The 20505-nt window shown below is 41.6% G+C and overlaps 1 protein-coding gene across 3 annotated transcripts in view; it reads left to right on the forward strand.

The window, feature by feature from the left end:
• The window catches only part of COG2 (component of oligomeric golgi complex 2), a 42439-nt gene extending 21934 nt beyond the window's left edge, over window positions 1-20505 (forward strand). For all 3 annotated transcript variants that reach the window (XM_065922343.1, XM_065922344.1, XM_065922345.1), the window contains 10 exons: window positions 1828-1954; window positions 5614-5753; window positions 10110-10171; window positions 11678-11829; window positions 13428-13625; window positions 14551-14623; window positions 14876-15018; window positions 16529-16668; window positions 17860-18043; window positions 19849-20505. In XM_065922343.1, coding sequence (XP_065778415.1) covers window positions 1828-1954; window positions 5614-5753; window positions 10110-10171; window positions 11678-11829; window positions 13428-13625; window positions 14551-14623; window positions 14876-15018; window positions 16529-16668; window positions 17860-18043; window positions 19849-19950 — 1321 coding nt within the window. In that variant the 3' untranslated portion in view covers window positions 19951-20505. The remainder of the gene's footprint in view (window positions 1-1827; window positions 1955-5613; window positions 5754-10109; window positions 10172-11677; window positions 11830-13427; window positions 13626-14550; window positions 14624-14875; window positions 15019-16528; window positions 16669-17859; window positions 18044-19848) is intronic.

Here is a 20505-nt window from a genome sequence, read left to right on the forward strand (position 1 = left end):
TTAACACAGCAACTATCCAATGTTTGCGAAATGAAAGACTCAGTTTGCAGCATTAGAAAGGCAAATCGAGTCCCTTTCTTCATGGAGTGAAAATTATTTTTAGCCTTGAAATTTTTTTTTTTTTTGAAAAGAGAAACCTGGGGAATAAATGTGCTGATTGACTGGGAAGTACCCTCTCTGTTTCCACTAGATGATTTCGGATGAAGCTTTGTTTTGCCGCTTTTGTGTAATAATCATGAAGATTTAGTTGGATTTAGATTTGGGGTAAGAATTTAATAGCAGTCATCATGTGAAATTAAAGAGGCCACAGTAACGAAACAACCAATCATTAGATTTGACGAGCCTAGTCTTGGTCCTGAAATGTCAAGTTTCATGCCTCACATGTTTGTTCTTTTCCACAGTTTTCAGGGTGGCAGAACTCATGTAGAAAGCTCAGAAATTTGAGTATCTAGACTGTACCTTGGTAGGTCATCTGCCTTTGCTTCACGCTGCATTGTCTTGTTGCCCTGGACCCTCCTTGGCTCAGCATCTGCCTTTGGGTGCTCTGTATACCTGGCAACAGCAGTGATGTTCAGGAGTTATTTTCCAGAGGACCTAAATTAGCTTTTCTGACTGTTGATCTTGCAGAGTTAAATTTTCCTTTTGAGGTTTTAATTGTATATTTAGTTTGGAAATGAGGTGATCTTGTCATACGTTGTTGCTCACATTATGTGCATTTGTATTCTAAAATCTTCAATTTTGTTCTCTCTTTCTATACCTTATTAGAGCTAGTTCTTATTGGGATTAAAAGTATATGATATGATACGTGGAACTGGGTATGTGCGACATAGGCATCTGCTTTCCCTCATCAAATATAAAGAAAATTACCTTAATATAGAGCATGTTAACAGTGCAGTGAGATGCTGTTGCCTAAAGATATTTACAGATTTTTAAGTACAGAGAAACTTAAGGAACCTGCCTTATTTATTTATGTAAGGTGTATTTAACACTATTAACATAGCACTTACTATATGCCAGTAAGTGCTAGATGCTTTACAAACCTTACACCATCCTAAATGCTTTACAAATCTTATTCCATATAATGACCCTATGATTTTAAAGATGAGGAAACCAAAACACAGGGAAGTTAAATGACCTGAGATTTGAACTCAGGTGCTGTGGCTCCTGAGAGCATGATTTTCTCTCAGTGTTCTCTCTCACCTAAGTGTGTGAATTAGAAACTCAGAATTTGGCCTTTTTGCTGACAATGCACAATAAAGCATGTGCATATGGAAACTGTGAATGTTACCAGTTTTTTTGTATTAAGATTTGTAATCCAGATTTTACATGAAATAGTCATAGAACATTAGACCTGAAGTTAATCAGAGATAGCTGAATCACAAAGCTGTTAGTAATTGGTAAATTAATGTGATTTACAGTGTTTTAGAGTTGAGTAGTGTTAAGGTTGAATACAAAAATTGCTTTTCTTGTGGTATTAGATTGCTGCTTTTTCAAGATAGTGTAGCCCATTTAAGGGGAAAAAACTGCCACGGCAAGTCAGCGTAGTTTTCCATTATCCTTGACCCCAGCTGTCTGCTATGTTTGCTATAATTGTAGGAGTCAGGACACAGAGGATGTGTCAGGTTCTAGGTGAGAATGAGATCAAGGAGTGAAATACAAGTTTGGGCGTAAAAACAAAATAATTGACAAATATAGTTGTTTTTAAAAGGTTGAAGTAAATTTTAGGCTGAGGAACTTCTATTTTAATAAAACACCACAATGGAATTTTGCTTTTTGTAAGTAGATGTTTCTGGTGTATTTGACTGAAATTTTTCTCCTATTTTACAGTGAAAAGGGCAATACTGTTCCCGGCTATGATTTTTTGGTGAATTCTGTCTGGCCAGAAATAGTACGAGGATTAGAAGAAAAATTACCCTCGCTTTTTAATCCTGGGAATCCAGATGCATTTCACCAGGTACCTTTCCCTCTGTTGTCTTGATTCTTGAAGGTGTTAACCTGAGATAATCATGTCTTTTTTGCCCAGTCTTGGTTCTGTGGTTTATTGAAAATCACAATCTGAGTTGTGGAGCCAGCATTTACCTTAAAAATATACACACACTGTTTTATTCAAGTCATAGTCTCTGATACTTTGGGGACTAAGAATATTTTTTAGTATGTAATTCAGTAGAATGTAATTTAGTAGAATTCAGTCAAGAAGCAATTATGACTAGATATGGATGTTTTTAATCTAAATTTAAAAAAAAATCTTAAGGACTATTGACAACACCTACAGTTGTTTTCAATGAAAAATTAAGTTTATAGAACTCTGCTATATCACTTTGAAGGAAAACAAGAAGTAGTAATTGGATTGTAGTATATATTATGTAATTAATATTATAATTATTAATTTAGTATAAAAATGTCCTATATAATTTGAAAGATTAAGAGGCCTTGATATTTCTTTTTTTAAAAAAAATCATGTTTTTTTTTTCCCCCCTCATGTTTTTTATTTAAAGGACTTCATGGTTGATATATCCAAAGGAAATCCGTATGTTAATTTTTCGTTTTTTAAAGATGTAGTGTCCTGGAGAAGAATGAAGACTCTAGGCCAAATGGCCTGAGTCTGCACCCCACTCTCCTGCTCAGTACCCTGTTGCTCAGCCTCTTGGTGCCTCTCCTCTTCCTGCTCTGGATTTTGATTTTTGTTTTTTTAATTTTTTATTCAATATGACAGTCTTTGATAATTAGGTAATTTATTAAATTGACAATGATCGTCGTGATTGATATACTTGCGGGTTTTTTAGTTCTTCCTATTTGTCCCATTTTTCTTCCTTCTTTTCCTTTCTCTCATCTTTTTTTTTTTTTTTTCTTTCTTTCCCACCTTCTCTTTATTTTGCAGTTTTGGGAATGTGTTTTTCTCATTTATTCTCTTTTACCCCTCTACTAATTTGGAAGTTCTGCCCTCTATTTATTTGTGTGTTAAGTAACCTTAGTGTTTACTTAAGAGAATTTAAAGTTACTGGTGTTCTTCAGCCTCCCAAACAGCACAAGGATCTTAGATGCCAATCATGCCATTCCAAGTATATATTAGTTACCAGGGTCTTATTTCTATTTTGATATTTTTATGCCCCTCCCCCCAAATTGGGCATTATTTTTATTGCTTTAACATGGCCATCATCCGCCTCTCGAAACTATTCCACATGTTTATCATTTCCTTTGCTTATTGTTCCTTCTTGGATGTCAGACCTTTTCTCTTGTATCATTTTCCTTCCTCCTGAAATTCATCTCTTACAAATTTCTGTTGATAATAAATTTCGCTTTTTTATGATAAACCCTCAGTTAATATTTGTTTGAAAATAACTTTATACCTTTTATGTTTGAAAGGTAGTTTTGCTGAAAGTAGAATTCTCTGCACGTTGAACTTTGTCACTTGAAAGTAGTTGTTGCTGTTGTTTCTTGGTAGTTATAATGGCTTTTTCCCCTGGGTCCTTTTAAAATTTTCCCAGTGACTTTGGTGTGCTGTTTCATTATGATATATCTAGTATGGACTTCTTTTTATTTGCTGAATTTAAGATTTGTTGGGTTTTCTGACTCTGAGGATTGGTGGTTTTTTAAATCATTACTATATCATTTTTATTCATTAACTCAATTGTACTTCTGTCTCATTCCTTTATTATTTGCTTTTAGAACTCTTAAAATTATCCTCACTTTATCTTTCATGTTTCCTGAATTTACTTTTTTTTTTTCATCTTTGTGCTACATTCTGGGTAATTTCTTGGAACTTTTCTTCTAGTTCAAGAATTCCTTCTTCAGTTGTGTCTAAATTCCTTTTCACCTGTTTCAAATTTATCATTATTTTCATTTCTAGCAGCTCTATTTGCCTCTTTTTCTAATTGTACTTGATCGCTTTGCTTACTAATTTTTAAAGTGTAGAGAGGCACAAGTTGAGTGTGGTGAGCCTGGACCTAATAACTTCACAACAGGTGAAGTTGACAAATTTGGAACTTTATTATCCCAGAAATACCACTTATCTGTTCTCTTGACCCTTGTTACAGTATGTTGAACCATATAATTAAGTAATATGATTTTCAACCAGTTGTGTGACACTGAGTTTTGTGACTTTATAAAATAGATCTTTATAAATAAATAAAGTAGAGCTTTTAAAAATAGATACCATAAGCAGAATGAAGTAATGGTCTTAAGCATTAGCAATTTAGACCCTTTACATCTCTCTTTAGAGAATCATATTGATCATGTTAGGCTCAGGAGATTTTCCAGCTCAGACATGAAGCTTTCTGATGAAATATTGACTTTAGAATTCTAAACCAATACTTAATGTCCGTGGTTACATTTCTTGCAAGAAATGCTTTCAGTTTTCAGTGTTAATGGGACATGCTTTTAGAAGAGAGAAGTATTTTTGCATTCCTTTAACATCCATTATATGCAGGGGTGTAGTTTTATCCCAAAAGGGATGAGTAATACTTGTCTTTGTCTCAGCTCCTCACATCCAGACCACACTTAGGGAATTCAGTAAGTATAGCTAAGAGTCGGACAGGCTGAGTGACTTCACTTTCACTTTTCACTTTCATGCACTGTGAAAGGAAATGGCAACCCACTCCAGTGTTCTTGCCTGGAGAGTCCCAGGGACGGGGGAGCCTGCTGGGCTGCGGGGTCGCACAGAGTCGGACACGCCTGAGGCGACTTAGCAGCAGCAGCTCCAAACCAGCTGAAAGGAATTTAACACTATAGTGGTGTTTACTGTACTACAATTCCCATGTAATCACAGACATCGTATTTAGGCGATCGGTTTGGTGACCCAGAATGGAGCTTCTCTTCAGTGAGAAGTACGTGGGAAATCCTGCAGTGTTCTCCTGAGAGCCTGGGGATTGAGAGCCCTTGCCAAAGGGCGTGCAGCTGCAGTTTTGCACTGCTGACTGTCGGGGCTTCTGGTTCCTCCCTTTCCTTGCTTTGTTTCTGAGTCAGTTCTCTCTGAGCCTGGGCAGAAGAGGAAGTGTCATCTCTATGGGCGATGATAATAAAAGCAGTTAACCTAGTAGTGTAGTTTTCTGGGTTAGATTAAATAATAGAATTGTAAGCACTGTGTCCAGATGATACATGTTCAGTAAGTGTTACCTGCGGCTTTTGGTGGTGTTGCTAGATTCCCCTTGTCAGTCTTCATGCTGTCCCATCTATAAGAATGATGTAATTACTCACATGGTTTGAGTAATTGCTTTCATTTTCTTCCCTCCTTTCTTCCCTCTCTTTAAATTTTCTACTTCTTCTCGAAAGGCAGTGAAAATTACACCACTTAATCTGTGATCTCTTGTGGTTCCAGTGGACAGTTAGGGGTGCCCTAGAAGATGAGTGAGAGCTGTCACTTAAAGACCACTGGACTTAGAATACCTGGGTCTCTCGATGGGCTTGCCACCTAAGACCTTGAGCAAGTCAGAGAACCACTTTGGGCATTACTCAGTGTGGGGATCTTCAGAGGAAGATCCTGTAAGGTCCTAATGAGATCTTAAACCTATGATTCTGTGTGTTGATCTTTATCTTGATTTCCATTTTTCATTATATGATCCCGATTCTGGTCAGTTTCCTTAAAATGAAAATTCCACCTGTTTGTTCTTATTTTAGAAATATACCATAAGTATGGATTTTGTAAGAACATTTGAACGGCAATGTGGATCACAGGCCAGTGTAAAAAGATTACGAGCACATCCTGCCTATCACAGCTTCAATAATAAGTGGAACTTGCCTGTTTATTTTCAAATAAGGTCAGTAATTTATTCCCATCACCTCCACCCTTCTGAAATAGGATTTGAACACCAGTTCAGATGAACTGAACTTCATCTCACAGCCCTTTCTTGGAGATCATCATATTATTCCTTGGGAAACAGTTTAGAGCAGAAACACACAAGAAGTATCATGATTGCCCAAGTTCTGGCCTGTGTGACAAAAGGATTAAGTTTTACTCTCTTGTCATTAGTAAGCTGGGAACGCTAGACTCCAAGGGAGCTAGACCAGGCCCAGCTTCATTCCCAGGTGCTATGCCTTCATTCACCATGAAGAGACAGAGAGAGCTGGTCACCTAGCAGCTCTTCCTCTCCTTTTTCCTCTTTCATCACTTGTTTCAAATAGCAGACCTATCCTTCATCTGTAGTTTTGCTCATCTGTAACATTTTTATCCTCAGAGGGAATCAGGAAAAGTGTTCTTTCTTGAAATATTCTTTGTAGCTGATTCCATCCATCAATTTATAAGAATTGTAGTTATTATTTTGACTTCCTTTATAATCTTGGTGAGTATTCTGGAAAATGGTGACATTTTGCTTCCAGATAGCATAATGATATCACCAGTGCCAGTAAGTGGTCCTGTAGACAATTTGGGGGCAATTTAGGATAAATTCTTAACAATGTATGTTCCCCTAGAAAAAGAGATGAAAATATAGCCTTTTTTTAAAAAAATATAGCCATTTTTGCAGATTCTTTTGAATGAGATCACAGTAAGTTCCTCCATAGAATGGTGTTAACTAAAGCATTTTAGTTAGAATGGTTTTTAAAGACTTGCAAGCTTTTTGTTTAAATTGCTGGATGCTTTCATTAAATATGATGCTGTCCTTCCCTGGAGTTCTGAGGAATAATTACAGAGAGGGAAATATATTAAATACCTTGACTTGTAATTACTTGCCATGATTGAGAATGTATATAATTGTCTTTTGATGATGAAATCAAAGCTGTCAGACCGTTAGTGTGGTTCTCTTTTACATACAGTACTGAGCTTTATACTTAATTTTTCAAGGTTATATTATCATGTAGGTAAGAAATTAAGGATTTGTTTGTCTGAGATACTCATGGACTGCATGGGACATAATCGTTATGTGATGATCAAGATGTAGCCAGAGCAAGAAGCCCTTTTGGTTTGTGAGAAAAATTTTAAATGGTGAAGCATCATTTTATAGTGTAAGAGGGCAGAAGAAAAATAATATTTAAACTTTCCGTGTCTTCTGTAGTCTCCATTTTGGGTTAGATTGCTTTAGATATCTAATAATCATCACAGCCCATGCTCCTGTTTACTGCCTCCAAATGCCTCTTATCTAGTCATTTCCCCAGGCCCCAGACCCCCACACTTGGTAATCTTGCAGTCATGTCATTCTGCCTTCTGGAGTTCTGGGCCCTGCAGGGTAGCACAGCCCGGCCCTCAGCCTGTTCTCCTCTCATCATAGGTTCTCTCAAAGCTGGCAGTTGAGTCTTAAACTATGCTGAAACTCAGCCAGTCCCATGAAAGACATTTTTAATCTTCACCAGAGTTCAGCCGTAAGCATTCAAAGGAATTGCTTAACTTTTCTTTGTAAATAGTTTTATTTAAAATTTTTGAAATTAAAAAAGTTACGTTTGAGTTATGAAGTGTGGAACCTGTTTTCAGTGCATTTGCTCTTCCACTTAAAAAGAAATTTAAAAAAAAAAAATCAAAAAAAAAAAAAAGAAAAGAAATTCAAGTAACACTTTATAGAACACCATTCTGTTGATTTTTGCCAGTGGTTGGGTTATTTATTCTCTGGGATAACAGAAAGTTCTGCGAACATGGCTGGTGTCAAAGCTGTATTGCTGTCTGATTCACTTCAGGGTCATTTAAAGTAAGCCTAAACGCAAGCAGGGTGGTGATGTTTCAACAAATTTCTAGGAAGGAATTTCAGTACTAATATTGCACTCTCAGCAATCAGATAGTCCCGGGTCTGACTCTGTGCCGACATCCCCGTCATCTTCAGGAAAAAAGGCACCCCTCCCACCACCTCCATTTTGTGAGCACACAGGCACCCCTTCTGTCTCTGGTCCCCTATTGTGTCAACACACCCTATTGTATCAACACTTCATTTGTTCTTCCAGGAGTTTTGGAAAGTAGGGTTAGGCATTAGTTTTCATAGAAAGAGATTCGATACACATGGGCCCCCAGCAGTCTCAAATGGTAGTAAATCAGTGGCTGCCTGGAAGCTGGGTGTTAGCCCCTTAAATGCTACAGGCAGTGGTATGTCTTTTTCGATTGGACTCCTGCTAGAATGGTGTGTGCTCCCAGGATGGTCACATGTGTTCTCTGTCTGCTCCATTCAGCGCATGCTTAGCATGGTGTGGCTCCTTCACAGCGTGGAGTCTGTGTGGTACTGATGCGCCTTCCTTCCCCTCCACCCTCCTCAGGTTGTGTCCATGGGTCAGTAGAGCCGTGCATGGGGAAGGGGGTGTGTGTCTCCAGATCATCCCCATACCCAAATGTCAGAGTTTAGGAGTGTTTGTATTTGGGGTTGCCTGTCTTACAAATCCTCTATCAAGAGTAGAATGGCATCTCATATACACCTGTGAAAACTACAGCATAACTTTTCAAATTTCACCAAAGTAACATCTCACTTTGTTTATTTTCTAAGAAGTACAACCTAACACCTCAATCCTGGAAGTTACTGGCCAGCCAAGCTACTTGAGGGGCGGGTTCTGGGCTCCTGGAAGGTAGGGAGAGGGGACAACTGGGTCACACGACATAGACAGTTTTAGTCTTAGGGATCTCACACCTGGTCACACGTCATCTGCACATCTGTTTAAAAGACATTAATGTTAGGGGTCTGCTGCATTTGTGTCTTGCACTTTCTCGTTTGTATGGTTTTCAGATTGTTGTGGCATACATACAGTTTTATCCTGTGTCCTTACTCACACTGAGTTATACCTGTTCCTCTGATGGCCGCAGAACTTCCAGCTGACCTCTCTTCACGCTGCATTCAGTAGGAACTGTGCCGCATGTTGCGGAAACCTTCCGTTCCTTGGGGCTGTGAAGGTGGCTTCTGGTTCTCCGCGTTCTGAACAATGCTGTGTAGTGTCAGGCCTTTTCTATGCTGAAGCTTCCTTCCTGTGTTTCGTGTGTTAACAGATGTGGGCCAACGGTGGGATTTGGGGTCTGAGGCGAATGCAGGAGCTGGTCTGCTCTCTTCGCTGCAGGGCAGCCCCTGCCCTCTCCTCCCCAGTGTGCTCAGGAGCACCACCTTCTTTGTGGTTCTCCAGTGCTCCCTTCTCTTCCTCCACTGCTCTTCTGCCACTTGTTCCCTCTGGGCCTCTCCCTGCTGCTTGGAGAGACTCGCCTTCCACAGGCTTCCCGGGGCAGTCGCTGAGTTCTTTCCTGCGTGTGGCACAGGGAAGCTGTGGGGAGCGCCAGCTCCAGCAGGCAGGGTGGGCCAGAGTCCTCTGCTCTCAGCCACTCGTGCCTTTGAGGGCAGGGCTGCTACTCTTTCTATGAAGTGCTGCTGCGTTTACTCTCCAGTTTCCTGAAGATCAGTCTCTGAACTGCTTTTAAAAAGCATATACGTGCTATCCAAAAAACCAAGATTGTGGATTAGGTAAATTGATGTTAAGTATGTGTCAGAATTTATTGGTAGTGGGTGACAGAAGAATGTATGGTAAAGTTTGAACATGGAAGGGTTATATAGGTGGGAAGGAGGATGCTACATAGGCAGCTAATTAAGGAAATACATACACACACGGTTTCATTTCACAGTCATAAAAATGTGTCCACATCAGTTATTATATAATAACAGAAGTCTTTGAGAAGATGGTATGAAATGACAGGTGGCCCAGCAGAGAAAACAGAAAACCCATCCAGAAAGCAGATCCTGAGCCTCAGGGTGGGCCTGCAGTTACCAATAGCAGCACGAGAGACAGGCAGCAGACATCTGATGAGCGCCAGGCAGAGACTTGTTCTAGTTTAACTGCCTACTTTCAGTGGTATGTCTCCAGCTGCAAACAAAGATACAGAATATGGCTTCTCCATTTCTTAGTTTGAGGGACATTTGCTTTCTTCTGATAGTGTGGAGGTAAGAGGACTGGAAAAACCAGTCTTATGGCCCTGAAATGATTACCTGATTATAGATGGTGGGACTTGCCAGAAATGGCTTCCTTGTCAAGTAATTCAGGTAAGTTTATTTCCTGCTCAGTAAAAAAAAAAGTCTGGAGGCCAGGCTTCAGGGCTGCTGGGGCATCTCTGAGGCACTGGCCCTACGAGCAAGCAAGAGAATGGTCCTATTGCCTGGGGAGCGGAAGGTTGGGGGGACAGGCACCTGAAGCAGAGAAAACAGACGTTTACACTCTTGTTTTTCTCTCAGATTTAGAGAAATAGCCGGATCCTTAGAAGCAGCACTTACAGATGTCCTGGAAGATGCACCAGGTAACATCCTCAAAGTGACAGAGGCTATCGTTAAGTGGGTTAATTCCATTCACCAAGTCTTCTTGGTGGCCTTAGCGCCCTGGGAGCACTTTGACCTTTTGCTGTCTTCCAGTAGTGTTACTTGCTCAGTCATGTCCAACTCTTTGCAACCCCATGGATTGTAGCCTACCACGCTCCTCTGTCCATGAAATTCTCCAAGCAAGATTACTGGAGTGGGTAGCCATTCCTGACCCAGGGATCATACCCAGGTCTCCTGCATTGCATGCAGATAATTTACCATCAGAGCCACCAGGGAAGTAAGTTAGACCCTGAAGATAAAGTTTAAGTTCTTTTTTAAAAAAAGGTTTCTAGAGCTTCCATCTGTATAGAGACAATGTAAGGGACGCTTTAAGAACACGGGAAGGAGACCACATTTTCATTTCTGAATATAATGTGTCAAGGGGATATAACCCCTGCTGTGCTTAAGTGACAGCCTTTTTTTGTAGCCTTGTGGCTACCCTCCACTTCCCTCTCAAGCTGAGGTAAAGGATCAGAATGTCCCTTCCCTCCAGAGGATGAGTTTCAGCTCGGACTGCTGCCTCAGGCCTCCAGAGCCCTTGGCCCAGTCCTGGGACAGTGGGAGGGTGGCTGGGATCAGCCTACGCTTTCCAGACATGTTTGCATCTAGTCATGCTTTAGGTGTCCCTGGTGACTGCTCACCTAGGTGGCTCTTCCTGTGGCCACAAAGCTCCACTCCACTGTGCTCCCTTTTGTGCGGCCAAGTTCCATCTAAACTGCACTCTTTTAGCCTCAAAAGTTTATCTTCAGCTGTCTTTGCAAAAGTAGCCATGTGTAATTGACTTCCTATATTTAAATAGCATATTCAGGAGTGGAAGAGAAGACAAGACAAATTCAAAACCAAAGATTAAACCGTTGCAAGTGACTGCCACTCCAGTTCGCATGTGCTGCTTTATTATAAAGTACCTGTTAACTGATTATCTCTGATTGTTATATATGTTTCAGTTCAGTTCAGTTGCTCAGCCGTGTCCGACTCTTTGCGACCCTATGAATCGCAGCACACCAGGCCTCCCTGTCCATCACCAGCTCCCGGAGTTTACTCAAACTCATGCCCATCGAGTTGGTGATGCCGTCCAGCCATGTCATCCTCTGTCGTCCCCTTCCCTCCTGCCCCCAATTCCTCCTAGCATCAGGGTCTTTTCCAATGAGTCAACTCTTCACATGAGGTGGCCAAAGTACTGGAGTTTCAGCTTCAGCATCAGTCCTTCCAATGTATGTATCAAATACCTGGGAGAAGGAGTCATGTAAAATTAGCAAACAGCGTTACAGGCGAGATGGAGTCACGTGTCCATGGTACGACCTCTTGGCTGGCCACACCCTCTCCCTAAATCTTCACTGACCTCATAGGATTCTTCAGAATGCCACTGGTTTCACTCTTGGCTTGTCCGTTGCAGATTTTAGCTGTGAGCCTTCTGCTGCGACTTCTTAACTGTGCGTTTTTACCTCTAGCTGGGAGCTCCTATCGCCTTTTGGCTTCTCATAGGACGTGGAGCAGCCTTCAGAGGTGCTGGTCTGACAAGATGTTCTTGCCGCTGCTGGCGCATCGTCTGTGGAGACTGACGCTGCAGATTCTGGCGCGGTACTCCACATTTGTCAAGGAGGTGAGGGCTGGCTGGTGCACATCCCTGATCAAGACTGAAATAAATTAAAGATAGGTTAAGCTAAACGTGCCAAGATTTTTAAAGCCCATGTGGTCATGAGAGGTTGATGCAAGGGCTATAGTCCAACTTCCCAGGTTTCTATCCATTTCATTGGATTTCCTTTTCACTCTTGTTTATGTGACCTTTATGGATATCAGTTGTCACATATTCATTGCTTTGTCTTTTTGAAAAGCACCGCATTGACCTCATTTTCCCTTAGGAAAACCAGAATCTTTGGTGCCTCCAATACAGAGGTACCATAAAACAGAGATGATCATTTTAATGAAGATGATAAAAATATGTATATTCTTCCCTTAATATTTGGAAATTGAAAAACACCAAGTGGCTGAGATTAGAAGGTCATAAAATTGATTAACCTTGCCTTCATTTCAGAAACCCTTTTCAGCTTGGCTGTATTAGGTATTCACATGCCCATGATGACTGATTAGTTTTTGTGCATAAAGCCACAGTGGTCCAGTACTGAGCACCCGGCCCCACCAGGTCCGCTCCAGGTCTCAGAGATGCCTGCTGCACAGACAGCTCAGTGATAGACACACACCCCGGCCAGTGCAAGGTGATGAGTATAAGAGACCATGAGCGGAAGTGTAGGAAAGATGACTTGGAGAAGCCATCATCCATGGACACGGAAGCACTCTGTCAACTGGAGGAGAGTGTTTCAATGGAAAAAGCACAGGCTTCAAGTCAAAGTTAGACCTTGGCCCTGCTGCTCTTTAATTTTGTGGTCTTAGGGAAATTGGCTGAATCTCAGATTCTTTGTCTGTAAAATAGGAACACAACTTCTACATGTGCTTGTTGTGAGGTAAGGAGTAAAGAGATTTCTTGCCCAGCAAACTGATAACGAAGGTGCCCAGCAGATAATGGTGCTCCATCCAAGTTCCTCTCCTCTTCCTCCTTTGCCTCCCTCTACTCAGAGGAGTCTCAGTAGAGCACCCTGCCCTATGAAACTGTTCATGAAGATCGTGCAGTTCCTGGGACACTGTGGACTTGATATGATCCTCTGAGGCCTGGGCTTGCTTCATCATCCCCAGCAAGATGCCAGCCAGTGATGATTCTTACACCTAGAATATTCCTTTCTTTTCTCAATGCAAGTGCTCTTCTGTTAGGTTTTTTTTTCCCTTGTAGCAGTCCATTATGCAGAGAACACTTATGTCGTTTGTATTACTTGAAGCATAATTGAAGTTGAGACTTTTATTTTTTACCCTTATGATAATTTATTAAGTAAATACAGTAAATTGTTTACCTTAAGCAGTTAATTAACTTTTTAAAACCTGTGATGTTCCGGATCTTAATTTTCCTTTAGTTTTGGGACCTCTTGCTTTCTTTCTGACTCTTAAACTTAAGTCAAGGAGGGGAAATGCACATAGGATCAAAGTTTGTCCTGTTTCTGTTTTTCACACCTACCTGGAGAGACAGGATGTGGTATCCTTTCATAAGTTAACTTTCACTTAATACTTTATCGACAGCTGGCATTTTGTGTTGAGTTACATGCTCACGTATCTTGCAGGTGAAAACATTTTATCACTGAAATCCTTTTTCAGCTTTTACTCAGGCCCATCTCTAATGAAAGTGCTAAGGATATTAAAAAACCTTTGGTAACTGGCAGCAAAGATCTTTCTATCACCCAAGGAAATTGCGAAGACCAAGCAAGTGGCCCTTCTGAAACAAAGCCCATCGTCTCCATTTCCAGCACTCAACTTGTCTATGTGGTCACAGACCTGGACAGACTTCAGGAGCAGGTGAGCCTGTGTCGCAGAGGATTCTAAGTGTGGGGTTCAGTGTTCTCACTGTCTGGCCTCATGGGGTTTAGACTTGTGGGCCCAGGGCCCCTGAGAGAGAGCATCATTTTCCCTCCCTCTGGCATTGCCTCAGTCCCCGACTGGCATGCTGTCCTCCTCGGGTAGCAGCCTGTGTTCTCACTGTCTGGCCTCATAGGGTTTAGACCTGTGGGCCCAGGACCCCTGAGAGAGAGCATCCTTTTCCCTTCCTCTGGCGTTGCCTTCGCCCCCTGACTGGCACGCTCTCCTCCTCGGGTAGCAGCCTGTCTACCGCGTGCCTGCCTGGTGCCCCGGCTTCCCCTGAGCAGTGACGCCACAGGCCAGGGCAAGCCAGCCCCTCATTAGCTCAGCTCACTCTGTGGAGCCACAGTCTTTAATGGGTTGGATTCTAATTGTTTCTAGTCTACTTACCCAGCACTTATCCTTTAAAAGTGCTAATCTATTAAAACGTCTTCCTATGTCCTCCACATAGGTTTCATGTTCTTGCTTTTACCATTAACAGAACTTTGTTTAAGAACAGAATGTGTTTAAGTGCTGTGATACATAATTCTCCTTTTTTCAGGTTTAAGTGTTTTGTGGTGCTTGGACAAATACTGTATATGTTGAGCAAAAACATGGTCTTTATCATAAGGTTTTTTTTGGTATTGAGGGGAGCTACAGAATAGTGTTAATAGCCATGAAAATATGATTTTCCATGTTGCTGAATTATTTTCTAGTGAAAGCATTAATTAAGAATTTTATTTTCTTCCGATGAAAGTTACTGAAAGTTCCGAGTTTAGTTTTATTATTAATTAATAACATTCTATAGTTGTAGGTGCATATAGAATTGCCTCTTCCTTTGATTAATAAAAAGTAACTGAATATATAAAGTGCATATTTATTTCAGCTTCCAGAACTCTTAGAAACAATCAAGCCAAAACTTGAAGTGATGGGCTTTAAGAATTTTTCTTCCATCTCAGGTAAAAATGAATCTTTAGATTCAGCAAATCTTTGAATAAAAAATAAAATAGAATTTTAGAGACTAGGATATATTTAATTAACAGTTTTCTCTAGTTGTAAATCCTTGGTTGTTTCTGTATTCTTCTGTTCTGTGATTTTTAACTTCTCTGAATGAGATATTTTAATTCTAATGATTTGATTTGGTTTAGTGTATACTCTGTTTAGGCCTGAGCCTGAATAGAGTGATAAAACACATCTTTCCGTCTCTGCAGCAGCCCTGGAGGACTCCCAGCTGTCTTTGTCTGCCTGTGTACCCGCCTTGAGTGAGAAAATCACCCAGGACTTAAGTGAGTCTTGCTTTAGTCACCTGAAAAGTGCCCTGGAGGTTCCCAGGCTGTACCGAAGAACCAATAAGGTCAGTGCACTCATTGAAAAGCATTTTGAGGTGGGGAAATATATATCAGGAAGGCAGAGATGGAAGAAGTGGTTAAGTGAGAACAGAAATGGATTTTCCAGGGGAGAATCCATCTTGTTCAGTTGTGAAAAGGAGGCTCCTCCGTAGATGGCCAGGGCCTCGGCACAAACATAATGTAGGTAGTTGGACTTGGGCAGTATGGACTTTGGGCCTTAAGGGAGAATAGTATTTTCAAAAAAGCATTTTAATAAAATATTTTAAGTCCTGCCCTTCTTTTGGGTTTCATATTCTATATTTGAGAAGATCTGAATTTACCTTATTTCTTTCATATTGCCATTGGAAGTACCTGCTTCTGTCTTTTACTGGATATGGTATAAAAATGTTACATTAAAAGCTATTAAAGGCATTTACAAGGTGAAAAATTGAGCTTATACTGGTATTCAAAGTCAAATTCTCCTTTGTCTTCACTTTCTAGAATAGGAATTGGGGAATTTGTTTTTAGCAGTGTTTTAGTTTTTCTCGTAAACTCTCATTTTCAAGTGTTTATATTCATTTCATTCTTGCTAATTCGTATTTTCCTTCTAATTTTCTTTTTTCCTGATTGTAAAGTTGGATTTTAATTTACAACTAAAATTATTCTCAGGACCTGTGAAAATGTCCTGCAGCATTGTGCTATTTTGGAATATCCCTGGAGTTTCTACACGCACACCCAGTGTGGGGCCTGGTGTGCTATTGGTGTTACTTTTCCCACCCAGCCTCTGCTCTGGATGCGGGGAGTGGCTGAGCTGCGTCCTGAGACAAGCTGAGCTCATCTCTGTGACTTTTCTCCTTTTCCTTTTAACATCTAGGCCATATAGCAGAATTTCCACTTCTGGGAACATCAGCAAGAGTATCTACTCTCCTGATGTTGTGGTCTGAAGTGGGAGAAACAGACCTATTTTAGTTTGCCAAATTCATTACTTTTCCTGTAGGAATCTACCAGCTTTCCCTTTTTCATCAGCAGGGTGTTGTTATATTTACCAAGTGCTTGCCTCGTGGGTCAGACAGTCACCGTACTAAACACTTTATACTGTCATTCGTCCTGTGAAGTGAGTGCCAGTGTCATTATTTACAGGTGAAGAAACCAAAATTAAGAAAAGTCCTAGATCCTCACTTCTTAAATGGTGGTCTGTTAAACAGCAGCAAATGGTCACCAGTCGGAGCTTGTTATAAATGCATGGTCTCAAAACTTGGCCCCACTCACCTCCTGCCCAGTACACACACACAAAATCAGACCTAGAATTAATGAAGTGGCCAGGTGATTTGTGTGAACACAAGGTTAGGGAACCTGAGTCCAGTCAGCTCCGGGCATCGTCCTCTGTGGCTCCCTCTTGGTCTCCAGGGTCTTTCTGTAGACAGCACTTGTATGTGTCTCAAAACTGGTACCTTGGTAACATCCTTTTGAACATGAGGTTTGAGTACTTACTTTCTCCTTTTCTGGCCTCTTTAACCTCTGCCAACATTATCCCAGGAGGTGCCAGTGACAGCCTCCTCTTACGTGGACAGCGCTCTGAAGCCATTGTACCAGCTTCAGAGCAGGCACAAGGACAAGCTCAAGCAAGCCACGATTCAGCAATGGTTAGAAGCCGCTCTCTCTGAGAGCACGCATAAGTAAGTAACTTACAAGTAGACTATTCTGGAACTTTCTTAGAAAAGTCCTAAGTCAGAGATCACTGGGACCATCACAGTTGTTTTCTATGGCCTATCTCTGGACAAGGCTCCATGTGGGCACCCAGTCTCCTCCCATCTGTGCTCACTGCACGCCAGCCAAGGCTCTGCCTGGCCTGCAGCCACGCCAGCCCTGCCTCTCACAGCTCACACACCTTTTGGGACCCAGGCGTATTCCACAGTCCCCCTGAGCGTGCTGCATTTGACTGTCCTTAATGTCACTTCATGTGGGAGTGTTCTGCAAGTCTAGGCACACTTTCTCCTTTCAGGTCCTTTCTTCTCAACTCTGTCGGTCCATAATGGCTCCAGGCATGCCACATAATCAGCAGACTTGCACTGGGTAGACTAGGGTAATGAAGGAAGCAATCGTGTTCATTGTGAAATGTGATTACAGCTCTTACAGGATTGCTGTCAAATCCTCAGGCTGATGAAATTAGAGGAGGTCTTCAGTCTGGTTGAATGCCTCTTTAGTTCTAATTCAACCAACTGTTTTCCCCGAATCCAGCACTGAGTTACATCAAAATATATTATTTGATTTTGTTGTTGAATTTTAATTATTAATTTTGCAATAACATTTTGTTTCTTTCTACTGCTTATGAATTAAGCAGCATTTGTGAGTTAATTTAGAACACAGCAACGAGTTATAATGTGGTTTCTGTGGGCAAATGTATTATAAATGCCAGGTAACCAGTTGTAAATAAAATTTTGAAATATAGCTCATTTATAATTTGGAAATCATTTTGAAGGCAGTTAGTTTTGTTTAAAATTTTTGAAATACTTTTACTCTTTAAAAAAGATGAGCTGTTCCTAGAACTGATCATAAATGAATTTGCTACTTACATTTGAGAAATGAGCTGCTGTTCAGCCTTGATATAGGAAAGACTTTGGCCTGTGATTTCTCTTAGTGTTCAGGCGGACATTTTAGACAAAATTCATATACATAGTTCTTAAATTCTGAGGGAATACAATGCTAGAGAGTCAAGACCCTATTTTTCTTTCAGTCTTAAACAGTATTTACTATGGCTGATCTTTTATTGGAATTGAATTTTTAACTAAAAAAACCCTTTTTTTGGTCCACAAAGCTCATGGATATGTTCGGTACTGCGTCTCTTTGACTGCTGTCTTATGTTCAAGGTACTATGAGACCGTGTCGGATGTCCTGAACGCTGTGAGGAAGATGGAGGAGAGCCTGAAGCGGCTCAAACAGGCCAGGAGAGCCACTCCCGCCAGCCCGGCTGGGCTCAGTGGCGGCGGCATGAGTGATGATGACAAGATCCGACTGCAGTTGGCCTTGGACGTTGCATATTTAGGAGAGCAGGTGACCCGAGCGCCACTGCCCTTCCAAGGGGCCTGACTGCATTCCAAGGGCCCAGCAGGCACCCGGCAATGCCCCTGAGCCCAGAGATACTGGGAGGGACCAAAAGTTCATTCCCGGTGCTAGAAAAGAGGACCAGGGCCCCAGACACTTGAAGGAAGAGGATGTGCACCTAGGGAATATGAGAAGGAAAAAGCAGACTTTTTGAGGTCCAGTAAATTGCCATTCTCTTGGCTTGCTGGCATTCGTGTTCCCAAAGCTGCTGGGACATGAGCCCATAGGCGGAGATGGTGTCCTTTTGGTCCAGAGCCTGAAACGTGCTTGACGTGGCATTGCTGCTGGGCGGCTGAGGGTCCTTTGAGATATTTGTTAGTTTGGCTTTAGAATAACTAGAGAAGCATTGGGCCATTGATGTCTCCGTGCGGTGCTTGAGAACTCGTCTCAGCACTGTTTCTTTGTCTCCCTGCCTGTGTTTTTTAGGTTTTCTATAAGACACAAATTTTGGTGTCACACAGTGGATGGGTAGACATCCACATAGGTACCATCACCTATGGGCAAGTGTGGATCCTACGCAGGGCCTTCCATCCTTACTGAGTGTCAAACTTTTGAATGTTCAGAAACTGGCTTTCTCAACTGCTTAGGTTTTCTGTAGCAATAAATCCTCAAGAAAGACCTTTTTAAAAATTATTTATTTATTTATTTTTGGCTGCACTGGGTCTTTGTTGCTGCTCATGGGCTTTCCCTCGTGGCAAGCAGAGCTACTCTTGGTTGTAGTACATACTTCTCAGATAGTAGCTTCCCTTGTTGCAGAGCACAGGTTCTAAGGCATGTGGTGCCTCAGTAGTTGTGGCACTTCAGTGGCTGTGGCACGTGGGCTTAGTTGCTCTCTGGCATGTGGAATCTCCCTGGATCAGAGATTGAACCCATGTCCCTTGCATTGGCAGGCAGATTCTTAACCACTGGGCCACCAGCAAGACCTTTTTGCTAGCGAAAAAGTGATATTATGACATTCCCATCAAAAGATGCTTGGTTTTCTAGTCACTCTTTCTTATGGCTCAATGTCATCACTGAAAATCCAGATTTTTCCGTTTTCAAGTGAATTTACAGGGATATCCTGGCAGAAAGTCTTATTACCTTCTTCTGTTTACTTACTCTATTTCACAAGAGAAACTTAAAGTCTTTTTATGGGCAAAAAAGTTGGTCATAGACAAATGAAGAGCAAATGAGCAAAAGAACAGGGAGATGGGTTCCTCGCAGCCCCCAGACCAGCCCCAGCACGCCAGCAGGGACTGTGCAGGGGGTCTGGAGTTTCCCGGACGCGGCTTTGCATGTGTGCACGTGTGCTTGGTGGTGGTATTGAATGAAGGGTGACGCATACTGTGCTGCATCTCTGTTGCCATATGGTTGCTGTGCCGGAGCTGTTTCTAAGAAAAGGCTGTTAATGATATGCTAAGAGATTAAGACCTCAGGCAAGTCGTTTCTGAGAATTCAGCATGTAGAAAGTTCCTTTTCTTAGTGTGAGTTTTCTCTTCCAGCCTATAAGAGAGGCTCTTATCCTGGTGAGAGAATGATTTAGTGAACGGAGATAAATTGACACTGACGTCTTAGAATGACCTCCAGAAGTAAATGTTATAATAAGTACACTTTTTTACTTCATTTATTTGAAAGTAAAAAATTATTCTACCAGTCTTCAGGAAACTGCCTTTTTCTGGTTTAGTGGAGGGTGAGGTGAGGGTGGATATCTTGTTTTCTTTGTAAGAGTCTCTTCCATGTTCAGCTAACTTGATTCATTCCCGTGGCCTTTACAGATAGAAAAGATGGGCCTGCGAACAAAGGACATAAGAAGCTTTCCGGCTCTCGCAGAGCTTGTTGCTGCTGCCAAGGACCAGGCATCTGCGGACCAGCCTTAAGCATCTTGGAGTAGCCCAGGGGAAGGTTGGACCTCACGCCTGCAGGGAAGAAAGCGGCTCTGTTCTCTCTCAGGCTGCGACACAGACGCGTGTCCACCGGTTCCCAAAAGTGCGCCAGGGCAGCTTCCCTCAGCGTCTTTGGGTCTTCTTTCACCCAAAAAGAATACAAAAGCCTTTTTCCGTTGTATGGAAGATAATTTTAAGATGTTTGAAACTTTCTACTATAGTTTACAGAGCAAATTATTTTATTTTTATTGTAAATCTTAGCGTGGAAGAGATGATTTCTAAAATATGATTGAAGTAAACAAATGTATGTCTGAATATAAAATGTCAGCTTTCTGGCCCTGCAGTTAGAAGGGACTGGCTGCAGAGGGGTGGCTACACTGTACAAACACCCTTCTCCCTGGTGACTCTGACTTTCTAGACGGGGCTACACCGGTGGCTTCCCATTCTCCCACTAGGTGTTCAGAACAGTCCTCGTCACCCAGATCTCTGTCAACAGCAAGAAGCAGCAGGGGGATCAGTTTCCTAAATAAAAGAGCCTGCCAAAGCATA

Source organism: Muntiacus reevesi, chromosome 2 (assembly GCF_963930625.1).
Source record: "Muntiacus reevesi chromosome 2, mMunRee1.1, whole genome shotgun sequence".
In the NCBI taxonomy this organism is placed as follows: domain Eukaryota; kingdom Metazoa; phylum Chordata; class Mammalia; order Artiodactyla; family Cervidae; genus Muntiacus; species Muntiacus reevesi.